The sequence below is a fragment of the Physcomitrium patens genome, chromosome 25, assembly GCF_059467195.1.
Source record: "Physcomitrium patens ecotype Gransden chromosome 25, ASM5946719v1, whole genome shotgun sequence".
NCBI lineage: Eukaryota > Viridiplantae > Streptophyta > Bryopsida > Funariales > Funariaceae > Physcomitrium > Physcomitrium patens.
Genome location: NC_143434.1, coordinates 8,735,810 through 8,752,491, shown reverse-complemented (window position 1 = coordinate 8,752,491; position 16,682 = coordinate 8,735,810). Strand labels below are relative to the sequence as shown.

Below are 16,682 nucleotides of genomic sequence, written 5' to 3'. Positions count from 1 at the left end.
GTGTTCCAAATATTCTATTTGAAGGAAGTTACGAAGGCTTCAACAATGATCAAATAACTGGGTGGTTTTCTTGCCCTGGTATGGGATACTATCGATGATTGAGAGGCCCTATCAATCATCTTCGAAGAGAACAAAGATCAGAGTATGTGGCGAATACAATTCGTCCCATCATAGATTTTCTCAACGTATGATGACCGCTCCTCGTGGAACTCGTCCCTAGAAGGGAGGATAATGTCACGGACATAATCATGTAAGCTAGTAATTACATATACAAATAGGTAGAAGTAAGTAAAAATAGATAAAAGTAAGTTAATTCTATAGTATTTAATATAAAAGCTTCTTAGAAGCTTCATAGATACTGCTTTGACTTCATAGGTGTCTTTAATTGACTTTTTGGATTAGAAACGTGGTCAACAAGTTAGCCATGTGCCACATATGTTGTTAGCTTGAAGATCAAGCTAACTATGTGGCCCATACGTAGAAGAACTTGCCTTGTAAGTCAAGGCATGTGTCCTACAAAGTCAGCACATATTGGAGGTCCTATAGAACGGTGCCACGTAGCCCCTACTTAGATAGTATATATAGAGACAAGAGTGAAGGCTTCTTCACTCTTGTCAACTCCTTTCTTGCTTCTAGTCTAATTTTAAGGGTCTCTAGTTTTCTTGTCTTTTGGCAATAGCCATTCTAGTTTCTCTTTCAATATATATACTTGTTTATATATATATTTTGTTACCTCTCTTTGAGTGAAGGTTCACTTGTCTGAATTGTTTTTTCATCGAGTTCTTGTCTTTGACAAAAGAATAATTTTCAATGATAATATATATCTTAATATATATAAAGACCTCCTAAAAGAGTACTTTAGAATGATAATGTATATCTTAGTATAGATTTGATGGTTGTTGCATAAAATTTTAAAAATTAATATTAATTTTAAATAATAGTTTAATATATTGATTTTTTATAATTTCTAGATTATTAATAAAGTAATAAAGTAATAAAATACATATATATATATATATATATATATATATAGCATTCTTTTATATTATAAAAAGTTCCAATACTATTTTGCATATAATACTCCATCAAAAGATTATTTTTTACCTTTGGCTTCTTTAATAAAAACTTTTTTTTTTAAGAAAGATCCAATAATATAGTATTGCAAGATAATTACAAATAAATCTCAAATATTTTACATACAATTTCCACTCTAGGACTAAAGAAGATTTTATACCTATAAAACGATTTTGAAAGGTCATGGTTTAAAAGTCTTATCAAGTTTTCTAATTTAGTAAAAAACCAATCCTTCTTTACAAGCCTTGATCTTTAAACATAGTGTAAAATTAGAAAGAGACCTACATATACTATAATATATTTTATTAAAATTATAAATATGTTAACTTATATCATCATTTTGATAATTATAAGAAGTGTATAAAGTTCAGATTTTATTTTATAATGGTTTTTTAATAATTCTCAAACACATCTTTTTAGTACTTAATAAAAACCATGTTGAAAGATGGATCTAAAAAAAATCCCAAGAAACAACACTATTTATGCCATTTAGAAAAATTAAAAAAATAAAAAAAGTTAAAAATAAATATTCTACTTTATCTTTTCTTTTGAGGACATAAAGATTAATTTTTCTAATTATAAATCCAACTTAGTAATTTATTTTAACTTCAACCAATGAAAAGATTAAAAAATTGCAACCTCTCACCTTGTTGCTCAAGTATAACGACTTCCTTAAACATTCAACATTGTTTAAGAACAAGTTCAAATTCTTTAAAATTGTATAAGTAATATAAATTATTGTCACTATTGTGATAAAATTAGAGAATCACTAGGTAGATACCTCCATTTTAATGTATAAACACCCCATGTGCCACATATTTTTGCATACACACCTTTGCAAAAAATAACTAGTTTTGATTTTAAATTGTGATTCTTTAAATATAATTTTTTTTATATTTATTAATTTAATTAAATTTTTAATACCCTTATTTATCTATATTCCATGGCTCCATATTATCTCAAACTTCAATTCTTTTATCTTTGCAAATATTTTCCAAATTAATTTTTGGACTTATAGAATACAAAATATTGTGTTTTGTTACTATCATTATTTATTGGTTTTATGTTTTATATTTTTTAAATGTTATTTAAAATAAAAAATAAAAAAATTATATTTTATGATTGTATATATGGTACAAGGATTTTTATGCAATTAAACAAAGATATCTACTTAACAATTTATAAAATTCAATTTAAACTCTTTCAATGTCTTTCTAAACTAATTTAATATCAAATATGAAAATATGGCAATAAAGTTAATAATTCGAAATATATATATATATATATATATATATATATTTAATAAATATTTTATTAATAAAAATATTAGTTGATTTTTTTTTTAATAAAAACTAAAGACATATTAATATTAGAATTCTTAGATGATTATATTATGATATAAAAATATATAGATATAGATATATTGAGTAATTAATAATGTGTATTCGAACTGAATAAAAAATAAAAAAATTACTATATAGCTAATATAATTAAATTTTACTACAACATTCATGTAAATTTTTAAATATATTACTATTTTTTCTTTTAAAACTTAAATATTACAGTTGCATGATGAATAAACCTTGCACTATAACAAAAACCACATTGCATATATATATATATATATATTTATATTTATATAAATAGTGTGCTTTCTCCATTAATTAATCTTCCAAAAACCAACAATCTCTATAATTAACTAAAATCTTGAGAACTAAATTTATTCCATGGTAAATAATTATTGACCTCTAAGTTCTATGAATTAATTAATTTTTATAATAGTTTATTAATTAGTCTAGGTAATTAACAAAAGTCGCATGGTCAGTAGAGCCACTTGGCTATACAAGATTGGAGAAAGGAAGGTCATGTGGTTGCGGAAACAACATGGTCACAACATCAAAAGTGACTAACCTTGATTGTATGGCCCAGCAAGAATATATTTTTGTCCTACCTTAAGTGCACCACCTTTGGTATTTAATAACCTCTAATAATTAATATTATTTGTTACAATAGATGATATTAATTAAGAAGGAGAATATCATATACATATCTATATATATACACACACATATTTTTAAGGGAATGATAAATCAACCCACCTAAATCTTTTATCTACCCACTTTATTCCAATGATTCAATCTGTGTAACTACTTCTTGGGTTTGGAAAAAGAAAAAAAGTTGTGAAGTCAATGGACAATCGCACTCAAAAAAAATTCCCACTGATTGCTTGTTTGGCATACACTAATATGATTTAGAACACATATTTCATGCCCAAATTTTGAAACAAAAGTGACAACAAGATCCTAACCTCCTTGGTTAGAAAATCAATCTCCTTGGGCTGTTTACTGCAACTAAGGGGGGCTTTGGGACAATTTAACATTACAAAGTGTTGATTTAATCTTTCCCATATGTATACACACTCAAGAGAATGGAACGTTAGAAGTTCAGATTCACTTTATCCAAAAGTTTTATTGTAAAACAACAGTGCATTTGGAAGCCTCCAAGATCATTACCTGCAAACTGGTGGAAGTGAGTAGTATACCACTGTAGAGCTTGAGTACACAGAGATGTCATGAATAGCAAGTGCAAAATCAAAGCCAGCTGCATGGAAGCTGAATGTGATCTTATCCACACTTAGCATTCTCACTGATCTCACATGCAAGGCACGTACTGGAAAAAAGATGAAATAACAGTAAAACCACAACTGCTCACAGCTTCGGGTTTCGAGTTTTATTAAGGTGATTAGAGTTACACAGGCGAAGTCTCAATACCGACAACCACGGCTTTGAAAAGGAGATACGTGGTTTTGCTTCGGGGAGAGCTGGTATGGCTGATCCTGAATGAACTAAATAGAATTAATAACCAAAAGAAAAGACGCAACAAAACAAAAAACAAAAATAAAAACTCTATTACACATCATTGTATGATACAAAATGTTCCATAACATCAGGAATTTCATTCCCATGCACTACTCCGATGGGGCATCCCCTAAACCCTAAAACCTGTGATTTAATGAGTAAGGGGCTTGCTAACAGAGGCCTTTGATGCAACCACGAGCTTTGTTTGCTTGAAAATTAACGAAAATGCATCAGGTTCTATGATCGTGCATTTTCATCTTGCCTTCCCATCGTGATACTTCTGAAGGCTCTTCCCCATTCGGGTGGAACTCCTCCCTCGCGCACAAAATCCTCACTTTGTCATCAACAATTTCTAGAACCTACATTGAGAAAGTTCCATTTATGAATCTGTTAGAAGAATATGTTTAAAGCTGGTAATAGGTTCCTCAACCGTACAAAAATCGACCCAGTTAATTCTATCAACCATTAATTTACAAACATTGCATTTGAGCATTTAAGTGGAATCCTTGGTCACTACCTCAGCAATTTAACTTGCTTCGAGGTTCATTGCCATTGCTATGAGCAGGAAAACGTGCTACATACAGCTAGTAAAAGGGAAGAAGCAATCACTTTACCTCGGGAAGAGCATGTAGGACTCCACTAGACATGCCAACGTCTATTCGCCAAACACGTCCATCGCATTTGCTACATATGCAAACAAGAATAACACCAGTAATTCAATCAATGTTCAAGAATTCGTAAATCAATCAATGCCGGTGCAGTAAAGAGGAAACGAAAACAAGAACAAGAGAATGTGCTGAAGTTCAAAGGTCTTCTTATTTCAAGACACCCGACAAATGCGAGCCACTCTAGTGCATCATTTACGAACACTTTTGAAAGCAATAATAGGTTCTTAAGAGATACTTCAGTAATCGCCTGTACTTGAGAACTCATAATTAAGTATGTATTGCATGTTAACAACTGCAAGTACTGGATTTTTTTAAGAACAAACATGATCTATATTCACAAGATGGGAGATTTGAGAATACCTGTTGCCACCAATTGTTTGTGGAGTGTGACCGACAACTAGGCCTCGCGAATTAGTTGCAGACAATGCTGCTGCTAGTGTTCCACATGCCTGAATTACGAAAAACAATGAAGCAATGTTCATAATGAGCCCTAAGTAAAGATTTCCGAGATAATCAGTGCCACACTCAGGTTTGTCCATTAGAAAAGCAAAAATGATTGGACCAGTTGCTACTTAAAAAACAGGCAGATTGTCAGTTCGAAAACTCTGCATAAGTTTGAGAAAGTGAAGAATCCAATGGAGATTTTCTGGATTTCAAAGGGTACTAGTTCAATTTGTAGCCAGAACTTTCAGCAAGTTGGTAGGAACATTGGTTTGAAAATATCATGCACATATAGTTCCAGCAGTTCAAACAAGAACAGGGCATATACACCTATTTCAGAAAATCTCGCCAACCCAATGTTTGAGCTCCCAAATCCAGAAAAATACCAATAAAAAATCACAAAAATAACAGAAAGCACTGCAATATTGCCGAGCACCGAGCACCGAGCACAAGATTGGATACCTGAATTCTCTCTTGAGGTCTATCAAAGTTCTCCTTAGAGTACAACCTGCTCCACACTACACTGTCGTAACCTTTGACGGCAACAAAAGGCATATGAGCGGGTTGTCCCAACCTATTATTTTCCTTCTGTATCCACAAGCTTACTTCCCGATTCATTCTCTCCAATCCATAGTCCACTACAAACAACCAGAAACAACCAGAAACAATCAGAAAATGAAGCCATTGGAAAGCAGCTCTCATGACCCATCAAATACTGAAAAATCAAATTTTGTACGACGTAGACCGTGCTCATTCAAGACCTTCAGTGCATCCAATACAAGTGACTCTACAAAGACTTAGTCAGATGCCACAATGACAGAAGAACATGGCTTGCACACTGATCATGACTAAAGGAACGAAGGAAGAGGTGTCACTATGAATGTAAAGCCTAAATCGAAATTTCGACACCAGATCTGTATGATACTTGATGGTGCTCCTGAACAAATAAAAATATAAAGACACACACAACTATGATTACATCAGCATTGCTCACCATGGTAAGGCAGTACACCTCCGTGCGCGAAGAGCCAATCGTTCACTTTCAGTACGACCCCATGAGTAGCCAAGTGCGTTGCCAATGGTCCTCCCGGAGACAAAAGTTTCGTTCTTACCGTGACTGCATTTTGCATCTGCGCATGTTAGCGAAAGACGCGTCACTCCTTCACTGATGACATGATAGTGAACTACTATTTACAGAAAAGCCGAATACATTGTTTCAACAAAAAATAAATTGTCGTGGTTAAAATAGTCGCGTTTGCAAATCTGAGTGCAACCCACTAAAACTATGAACACATTCTGAAATAAACTGTAGTTTCCCTGGAAAAGATGAAATTGAAGATTCATTCACTTTACTTTGATGGGATTAAACATAGGTAACCAGCCAGAAAATTCGACTCCTTGGCGTTTCTTGAATTTTTGACGAGCTTCATGCCAAACCTCAAAAGCTGCATCCCAATTTCCACCATGATCTTCTTCGCAGTATTCCGCAAATACCTCTGCTTCTAAAAAGCCACCAGGAGCAACGTATCGGAAATCACCAGCTACGTTCATCGCCTCATGATTGCCAAGTAACTGCAAGTAAAGTCCGACCAAGAACGACTCAGAATTGGCAAAAGCAGTCATAACTCGGACTCAAAGAGGGCTCTTCATATCAAGTAACGTTAATATGATTCAAGTAAAAATATGATAGGATAATGTGGCTTTACGGATAAATCAATGAATAAGCAATTAAAATGAACCTGAAAGACAGCCCCACCCTTGCTGCGGGCTTCCCTGCCCAGCAATGCTAAAAGAGACAAGATGGCGATCTCATCCTCTCCTCTATCAAGCACATCGCCAATTTGCACCAAAATCTGCGGCCACTAAAGTCCATAAGTTCGTCGTCGAAAAGACTTCAAAGAGCAAATCAGCATTGCCCAAGACTCCTAATTTAGCGTTTGATCAAATCACGGCACAGAAAAAGCCTAATTTTGAAAACAAATAGGTTTGGAAAGAAATTCAGCTACCGTAGTGCCTCCAGTCCACCGATGTTTTCCATCTTTACTCAAAACTCCAGCAAGCTCCAGAGCCTCCTGTGCTCTCTCAAAATCTCCATGCAAATCACCAACTGCATCCAACCCTCATGTTTCTTTGTTCTCAATCACAGGCTGCCGGCAACAAACCCAAGAAGCATTTCACCAGAAACATCATCATTTTGGAAGTTCGTAAAAAGAATAAGAAGAAAAAGAAATAATTAAAAGAGAAAAAACCATCTCACTCGAAACTATCCTTCGATTGGGAGCGTACACTATGGTAGGCGGATCCTGACCACCCTCGAATTGAATAGCCAAAGCAGACTCTTCTCCGGAGCTTTTCTCCCCCAACTCGTGGTCACTCTGTGCCCCATTTCCTCCGCTCCTCTCAAAAGCAGCGCACGCTACTGCTACACTATCCACCACACGACCGGCTCGCCCACCACCATTGTCCAAGCTGGACACGGGAAAAAAATCTCTGCTACATTTCAGGAAGAATTGGGCTCCGATCCCAACACCACTTCGAACAGCGCTAGTGCTCCCGCAATCCAGCCGACATTGCAACTTCGCTTGCGACCAAACTACTTCCTCCTGGAAGCAACCCGATCCTCGTCCCCCAGCGCCAGAAGCCGACAACCCCGAGCAACTGGGCGGCGTCGCGATGGCTGAAGATGCCATGCCTGCCATGAAAGTCAGCAGATGCAGCAGCAGAGGCACTGTCCAGCCGAACTCGCCATCACGCGGTGCTCCAACCACATGACGACCCACCCTCATGGATGGTTCTCCGATTCTGCGAGGTCGTGCCCAAAAGAGCCGCCCCTGCGAACAAGTGACGAAGCGTGCGGAAAGGGCTTGGGGAAAAGCAGCGGGGCTGGGTCCATCGATCGATCGTCCCTGTCAAACTCTCTGCAGTGTAGATCGAAGCTGTGGGCGGGGGGTTGGGTGCTTCCTCTCTGTGACATCCATGGCGACGATGGTGGTACCCACACCTTCTTCACAATCTGAGCATTTCCGCATCACTCCGCTTTTCCGTGCCTCCGTTTCTATTTCCCGTTCTATGATTTGCATTTCCACATCGTGTCCTTTCGTATTTCTCCTTTTCGTTGCCATCTTCTGCGTCGCTCTCCTTCTCGTCGTCTTCTTCCACCTCCGTTTCGTCTTCTTCTTCTTACCTATGAGAGTCCACTAGTTTACCATGTGCTAAAAGATGACTTTTGAAGAAACTATGGTAATTCCTTGACCTGAAATATAAATTGAGCTCTCGGGATCATTGCCTCTACCCGATCTTTATATATTTAAGATTAATCCAGAAAACCGTGTCAGTATGATCTTTTTTCAACACAGTTTATCGATACACAATCTTCAACCCCAGATCTACACCTTAATTTTTTTAATCAATGTTAACATATTCGTTAACATATAGAATACCTTGTCTGCTTGCAATCACTATGTACTAAAAACCAACAACAAATCCAAAACAACATATGTTATTTTTCTGAGAACACAATAAATTTCATGTTGTTCAACAACCCGCATGGAAACCGCACTTACAAAGCTGATGATGGGTGCATGTCCTCAACATTTTTTCCTATTCAGCACGTCTTGTAAAAAAAATCTTACTCTGAAAAAATATGGCAAGATATTCTAGAGCAGAAATTTTGTAAGTGTGTTCGTGAACATCAAGTCTCTCCAAGTCATGTCAATAAATTTCATTTCAATATTTTTACCACCAGAATGAACTATTCGAAAATGCTCTTCACCATATACCATCGAGTTAATAGATGTGTACACCGCTGAAAATCTGGTTGGAGGGATAGTACTCAAACTGGATATCTTAGAATGTGTGTGTGATTTTGTAGAAGAATTCGGGTGGTAAGGATTATGAAATGGAAAGACCCACATTCAAACTGCAAACAATCTCATTTCCATGTTCAAAGTAAGTCTTCAAAGCCAAAAAGCACATTAAACAAGAGACAAAACGCTCATTAAAAAGATACGCCATATCCTCATCACAACCAAATCCGAAGCAATGGCCAAGGCAGGTTAGCAAGCTGCCCAGGGGGTGAAGGGAAAGGGATGATGAATGATAAAACGCCTGAATTTCTCTCTGTTTGTTCATCGGATAGTTCATCCAGTCAAGGACCCAATTACCAGCGATGGGGGCATCTGACGTTGGCTGAAAAAGAAAGGGGGCGAGGGGGCAGAACGAGAGCCAGCGCGGACCCGAAGGGAACCAGCTCCATTGGCCCAGCGTGTCCCAGCGGGGCCAGCTGGGCAAATCATTTGCTGGGCTCTCAGGAGCCGAGGGCCGGGGGGCAGATATTTCGCTACCTCGAGGGCGGATTTAGGCGACTGGGGGTAAATCTGTATCTGCTCCTCCCTATGGATGCGGCTATAGGATCACAATCAAATTTGCGCACTCCAGCGTGCCACGTGATCACATCCTATAACCGCTTCCATCCGCCCTCGCCCGTTTCTGTGGTCCTGCCTGCACTGCCCCCTGCTCCCCGCATTGCCGCCACAGCCGCGCTCTCTTGCACAACATTCCGTTTGTCGTATGTGATTAGGTTTTCTCGTCGTTGCAGTGTGATGCTCTCTCGCGTGCTTGTGCTCAGCTGACTGTAGCATCGTCGAAACCAAGGGTCGAATCGGTTGAGATTTGAGTGTGCCGCACGGTATCCGTTTGTTGCGCTGAGGTCCTCCGTTTCAGATTCTGTCCGAAGCAGCGAAAGTGGTGTCGGGCAGGGCATAATTCGACGCTGTCTGTGCGGCTCGGGGTGTTGCCGCACTTTGGGACAGCTGTTTTAGTGATCAGCGCGAGAAGGGTGTATGCGTGTTTGGTGGAGAGCCCGCTCGTGTTCGCTGATGTGTATCTAATTTTTCATATGTCCATGTTGTTTGATTAACTGTGAACTGCATTCGTCGGTGCTTCTGTGAGGTATGCTGTCTTGGGCCTTTGATTCCCAAAGCCAAATATGATAGCATTTCCGTAGCACGATGGTGTGATTCACGATTTCCGAGTGGGTATCTTTGTAATTTCGAAGAAGTGGGAGCGGTGAGCGAGTGTTTTGCTGGCGGGGCACAGGTCAGAACGACCATCTGATGTTTCAAGTCGAGCTTTTCGTGCATCTATATGTATCCTGGGATGTGATCTTCAAAGTTGAGGCCCGAGATTGCGTCGCTTGTGTGACTTATGTATCTGGAACTCGTGGACGCTGCGGCTGTAGACCAAATGAAGCATGCGTGAACCATTTGACATGTCTGGAGCATCTTATAGAGTTGTACGACCTGTGTTGAGGCGCCGTTGTATGATAATGAGTATATGCACGATGGTATATGTGTAGAGCAAGTGTGGCATGAAGTGTTAACATGGAGGTGCCGTGTGGACATGGTTGTGTGAACAGTTGAGAGTGGCCAAGAGGTCATACGATTTCGTCACGAGTCGTAGCGAATGTCTTGCGAACTGCGACGGAGACCCCCCGGAGTTCCGAGATATAGATTGAGCGTTGGGCAGGGATCTGAAGGGTAGAGCTTGTGGAGGAGCAGGTGGAGGGCCGTGTAACCAAACAGCAGGTGTAGGAGGAGTGGAGTTCACTTTATGACTGGGGATTCGTGTAAGGCTGAGCCGGAGTCGAGGCCTCTACGGCCGCTGTTGGCTGGGGGGACCGCATGCGCTGAGCTCAATGTGGAAGCTCCGGTGGGTGCAGAATGGAGGATTAAGGGTGGGTACAAGGCGCACAAGGAAGTAGATAGGGGTAGAGAGCAGGTTGGTAGTAAAGTCGCAGAGGACAGTGAGAACGGCGCGAGGCTGGAGAAGGGGCGCAACGTGGCCGGCCGTTCAGCAGTTTCTGTTCTGAAGACACGGGAAGATCTTAAGGACATTGCAGAGCAGATAAGGAGAGAGTTGGATCACCAGTTCCCAGGGAACGACGTGCTGCGAACATCGGAGTCGGACGACGATGGACGCAGAGACGATAGCGCCGAAGATCACTATGAAGAAGGAGACGCTGTGGCTGCTGTTGCGCGCGACAAGGCGAGGTCACAGGGAATAGCTCGGATGAAAGAGCAGCAGCAGCATGGGGGTGATTTGATAACAAAAACTCAGGGTGGAGGTGGCTGGGAAAGCTTCTTGCTGCAACGGAGTTTGAATGTTTTACTGGTGGAGGATGATGACGCAACAAGGCACGTGGTGGGAGCTCTACTTCGTAATTGTGATTGTGAAGGTCGTTATTCTTCCTGATTCCAGTCGACATGTGTGTGTGTGTGTGCGTGAGTTATTTAAAATACTAGAAAAGAGAACTGATCAAATGATTTCATATATCGATGGACTCGTTTAATTAAAAACGTTTGTTGTTGAGAATCACTCTGAATCTCTAGTGAATTCATGAGTTGACGATGTGTTTGTTTGTTATATCAAATTGTAACTTATGCATAGAACATGATATCGGATGATTCCAGTGTAGTGCTGTCCTTGTAGCAGACATTAAACGGTTGCCTGTCTCGTAAAGATTGTTGTTGAGTGAGTATTTCGAAGCCAGGACCGATGTAGAGGCGAATTGAGCCGCACTTCGCTGGTCGGAAGTGTCCAAAGTTTACCATGTTGTCGTTGCTTTTGAATGTGGAACCTAGACCTGAACTGGAAGGTTTGTGCCTGTCCCAGTCACTGCGGTTGCGAATGGGTCGATTGCTTGGGGTATGCTGGAAGACGCGAACAGCAATTTCGACTTGGTGTTGACGGACGTGGTGATGCCATGTCTGTCCGGAGTTGGGCTTCTGTCGAAGATGATGAAACGGGAGGCTTGCAAGAGAGTTCCTATTGTCAGTAAGTCTCAATCCCCTTTCACCTCAGCAAGATGCTGCACAGCGCGTCAGCGGAGGTTGAGAAAGCTCATGTCACCCAGTATCTCATAGTTTCGCATGCCAGCCCGGGCGCGTTGTGTCTCGGCCACGAGAGTGGGTTTGATGTTTCTCTCGAGATGTTCGCATGCGTACAGGTGAACTGAGCTATATGTTGGATGCAGTCATGTCGTCCTACGACAGCCTGGACATTGTGTTCCGCTGCATCTCGAAAGGAGCGTGCGACTATCTCGTGAAACCCGTGAGGAAGAACGAGTTGAGGAATCTATGGCAACACGTGTGGAGGAAGTGCCGCAGCGTAAGTGATGCTTTTGTCTGCTTACAGTACCATTCAGTGCGGCAGAATGACCTACTTCGCAGCATGTGGTACTTGCCTCTGCATTGGCCCGGAAGTTGGTTGTGGAAACCATGCTGATGGTACCCCACGATGTGCATTAATATCGTAATTGTAGAGGATTGTGTGACACCGCGAATGATGGTGTGCTGAGAGGAACGTTGTTTAGGGCGGCATAGAGTGTACACACGGTGCGTGACTTGTGATCTGTGGATTGGAACAGTCGAGTGGAAGCAGAAGTGGGAGTGGCAGCCAGACTGGCGAAGTAGCCAGGCCTCAGAGTCGTGGAGTTGAGGCGGATGACAATCCCAGTGGAAGCAATGATGGGAACGGCAGCAGCGATGGGAATGACAATGGGAGCAGCCGGCTGAATGCTCAGGGTGGGAGTGACAATGGCAGTGGCAATCAAGTAAGTGAAGCCGTGATGTGAATGCACGCGTGCCGTTGTCGTCGCTGAGGATATTGATTGTCTTTTAGACACGGTTGGTTTGCGGATAGCGAGTCTCCATAACTGGTTGTGTGCAAGAGGATTATCTGACTTTGAGAGTAATGGATGCAGGCTTGTATGCAACCCGTACAGGTGCCGAGAAACAACGCAGCACCGGCAGCTGCAGATGGAGACGAGGAGGGGCAAGCGACTTCTCAAGGGATGGGTGCCAACCTGGGTAAGTTGCGGGGTTAGGACTGACTAGTGTCAAGGGTCACCTGTTGCATAGCTGACGAGGGACGGGATGTGGGGATGAAATATTTGGGATAACCTGGCGCGGTGGTAATGGATGTCCAGGCGTGTTTCAGGAAGTGTGAGGATTCTGGGATGCTTACATGTGGTATGTGTGGCAGATGAAGAGATGGGGCATGACTTGGAGATGGCAACTCGTCGGTCTACTTGTGATACCGCAAAGCTTGATCAGCAGCCGGATGTTGGGCGACAGCAAGACGAGGATGATGCATGCGTGATGCAAGATGCAGGGCCATCACCCGGCGAAGACAACGGTGAGAGTCCATCAACCAGCGGAAAAGATGGAACTGCCGAGGAGTCTTCTCCGAAGGCCGTGGACCTGATAAATGGTATAGCTTGTCAGCCACAGACGCAGGGTGCAGAGCAAGCTGAAGGGAGTGAGAACGATGACGGAGAACTGGATCAGCGGGGGAGGAGCAGTCCGAAAGACCACTCCGGGTCAGACTCCGGTTTTATGCTGGAGTTGAGTTTGAAACGGCCTCGATCGGCCGTGGACAACGATGGAGATACAGAAGAGCGTCAACCCCTGCGGCACTCCGGAGGGTCGGCCTTCTCTAGGTGCAGTTCAGACACATTATGGTTGCACTGATGAGAGCTGTAGTTTTGGGCATTGCTGGGTGTGCAGTTAGTGAAGTGCGATATTGAGCTTGGCCGATGGTGAGAGCTTGGTGGATTGCATGAGCGGGAGGTGTTTGTGTTTGTTTGTTCTGGACGCTTTGAAGTGACGGGTATTGCACTGTGTTGTGGCAACCCGTTTCAGGTATGGCAGCGGAGGAACCATCATACAACAATGTCACCAGCCCGGGAGTTCACTTCCTGTGGGCGGGTATCCGATGTCTGGTGGATACGGAGTGTACGGCATGTCTGGCGGCACGTCCGGAGGATCTCTTCGTCTGGGGATGGGAATGGAGCGTTGTGGGTCGTCGAAAGGGAGCGCGGAGGGAACGACGCCCCCTCCTCTGCATCCCCAGAGCGCGGAAGCAGCGGGAGGGCAGGACGGCGGCGGAGCGGATGGGTACGGCAGTGCAAGGCAGAGCGCGGAGGAGGCAATGATAGCACCTGGAATGCCGATAGCGATCCCAATCCCACCGCCTGGGATGCTGGCTTACGACGGCATGGGTGGAGCGTATGGTCCGGCCATGCACCCGATGTATTATGCGCACGCGGGCGCGTGGATGGCGGCGTCGGCCCGACACATGGGAGAGAGGGTGGACGTATACAGTCAAACACCCGCATTTCAAGAACAGAATCCCTGTTCTGGGCATCACTCCCAAGCTGGACCGAGCCACCAACACACTCACCACCACCAAGGCAATCAGCATCACCACCACCATCACCACCACCACCACCACGGGGACGGCGGGCAACCATCTGGAACTGCAGGAGTGCAAGACGAGCAACAACAGTCGGTGATCACTCCCATGTCGGGGGCTCCACGGTGTGGGTCGACCGGGGTGGATGGTCAAAGCGGGAGCAGAAACGGGTACGGAAGCACGGGGAACGGGAACGGGTCCATGAACGGAAGCGCTTCGGGAAGCAATACCGGCGTGAACAATGGACAGAACGGACTTGGCGTGACCCCGATGGCGAACGCCAACAGCGGGAATAATGGAGTGGGTGGGACGGATCCAGCAATGGATGGGGTGAGCGGGGGCAACGGGTTGTGCACGGAACAGATACGTTTTGCCAGACGAGAGGCTGCCTTGAACAAGTTCAGGCAGAAGAGAAAGGAGCGGTGCTTTGAGAAGAAGGTACGGCTTTGCATGCCTTTTCTTGAGATTCCGTGTGGTGATGAGTTGGATGGACGTTGGCACATGGAATATACCGGAGTATCGGCAGCTTGGTTGTTTGGCGGTTCAGGTTCAGGCGAGTTGCATTTGGGCCGCGGTCGCATCTGACGGGCACCATGGAGCGAGTGTATGTGGTGAGAAAAGAGGATGTGTGGTAGGTAGGAGAGGTATTGCGGTGGGATGGTGCACTGACGATAAAGCTGTGGTGATGTGTTGTATTCAGGTGCGCTATCAAAGCAGGAAAAAGCTTGCGGAACAAAGACCGCGAGTACGTGGACAGTTTGTGCGGCAAGCGGCACATGATCCGTCTGCCGGCGATGCAGAGTAGAATATGTTTCATTTCATTGGTTTTGGTTGTGTCTGTTTATTTTCTCACCTTTCCAGTGGACTCCCATCCCAGCTTAGGGTGGGGACCGTCACTTGGGGTCGAGTGGCTGGGATCTGTGTTTGCCATTCATGCTGTTGGATTCTGACGTTGTACGCGCGAGGCTTCTAGTTCCTCTGTTTAGTAGAATGGTGTTCATTTTGGAAGATGAATGGAGGGAATTCTTGAACAATCCCAGTGCATCGCAATCCTTGATGAGGGGAGTGATGGTGGCTCTATTTTTTTGGAATCCGCATTGTATGGCGAAGAGAATGGAATGAAGGGTTGCGGTTTGCAGCCGAGCTGCAGAGTCACCGTTTTGGTTATGTGAGAGAAGAGTACAACTCATGTGATGTGAAGTGAGTTGTGAGCTTCAATAGGAGGCTAGTTTTTCGAGATGGTCGGGCAACAGGGACTGCGCTCAAAGCGTAGGTGGGTGCGAAGTGTTGCATCGCAGCGTTGAGAATGTGGAGAGAAAGAAGCAAGGGGGGTGTGGAGCCAGCGCAGACGGATAGATTGCCCTCAGGAAGGAATCGACGCTCAGTGGCCTCTGAGATCATTTGGCACGGAGATGTGAAACGTGCGGAGGTACTGGATACTCTGCGCGACCTGGAGTTCAGTCATCGAGTTTTTAACCAAGAAGGGAAGAAGTCGAGTTGATTTTCGCAGGACTTCCATGCCGTGAAATCGGCGCGATTTACACAGTATGCGTATTCAGCTTGTGGAAGCTTTTGGAGTTGTATTGCAACAGGACGAGAGTGCAGTTGCAGCACCTTCATCTCGGGTGAGAGAGCTTAGCAAATGAGCCATTCGAGTTATGTATGTAGCCTTGAGGTGTGCACATGTTGGGCGTAATTGACGGAGCAGAGTAGGAGTGAATTTGCGGGTCGAAGTTTTTGTACTTTATATTGCGTATACTGGAATCCAGTGGAGTTGGATGAAGGTAAGAGATAATGAACACCGACAGCCAAACGTGTGACAGGGCTTAGGAATGCGAATGCGTCGAAGTTGTAAAAATTATTATTTGCAGTAATTACCATCGGTAAGCTGATTATCGAGGATCTATGGCAAACCTTGTCATAAGATCTCTACACAATGGGCATTATATTCGCCCTAGGAAGCACAAGACTATGTAAATTCCTGATTGAAATTTTAAAATCACATAATTCAAATTATTGACTCAGACGGATAGGATGGAAGAAGAATTTAACTTTAAAATGTTCTTTTGGAAGGTACTTAATGATTGTTCAGAGTAGATAATATGTAGTATTTTTGTTTACATAATCGTTTTTATTGAAATGTGATAGACTTGAACATCTATAATCTTAGTCATATTTGTGACACTTTTTGATTGTTTGTAATTGTGAGAGACATGAATCATGACAAAAGTCTAAAAAAATAGTATACTTGGATGTTTCTAAGTTAGGTGGAAATAATTGAAGAGATAAATAAGAAAATTAGAATGACCTCTGTCAAATGCAAATAAACAAAAGAGTCTTAAGTCAAGATTTGAATATGAAGAAAGTGTTGATAAGATTAAGAATG

At 42.8% G+C, this 16,682-nt stretch overlaps 2 protein-coding genes across 4 annotated transcripts; one reads left to right on the top strand and one right to left on the bottom strand.

Annotated features, from left to right (window-relative positions):
• Nucleotides 1-3,956: 3,956 nt before the first annotated feature.
• Nucleotides 3,957-8,060, bottom strand: LOC112277613 (shewanella-like protein phosphatase 1). Its single transcript, XM_024510157.3, has 9 exons — nucleotides 7,299-8,060; nucleotides 7,048-7,148; nucleotides 6,781-6,894; nucleotides 6,395-6,613; nucleotides 6,036-6,171; nucleotides 5,504-5,679; nucleotides 4,961-5,049; nucleotides 4,547-4,616; nucleotides 3,957-4,291 (listed from the first exon to the last, which is right to left on the bottom strand). The coding sequence occupies exons 1-9, from the start codon at nucleotides 7,825-7,827 to the stop codon at nucleotides 4,163-4,165; spliced, it is 1,563 nt and encodes a 520-aa protein (XP_024365925.1). The 5' UTR covers nucleotides 7,828-8,060; the 3' UTR covers nucleotides 3,957-4,162.
• A 1,506-nt stretch (nucleotides 8,061-9,566) lies between these two features.
• Nucleotides 9,567-16,312, top strand: LOC112277173 (two-component response regulator-like PRR37). Of its 3 annotated transcripts, none has more exons than XM_024509227.3 (9): nucleotides 9,567-10,138; nucleotides 10,458-11,276; nucleotides 11,714-11,875; nucleotides 12,075-12,208; nucleotides 12,468-12,653; nucleotides 12,804-12,909; nucleotides 13,085-13,541; nucleotides 13,744-14,734; nucleotides 14,997-16,312. In XM_024509227.3, exons 2-9 carry the CDS (start codon nucleotides 10,652-10,654, stop codon nucleotides 15,099-15,101), a joined length of 2,766 nt encoding a protein of 921 aa, XP_024364995.2. In that variant the 5' UTR covers nucleotides 9,567-10,138; nucleotides 10,458-10,651; the 3' UTR covers nucleotides 15,102-16,312. The 3 variants fall into 3 exon arrangements, with proteins under 3 accessions (XP_024364995.2, XP_090103997.1, XP_024364996.2); XM_090247871.1 differs by having other exon boundaries at nucleotides 9,673-9,991; XM_024509228.3 differs by having other exon boundaries at nucleotides 9,727-10,138; nucleotides 10,458-11,242.
• Nucleotides 16,313-16,682: the final 370 nt, after the last annotated feature.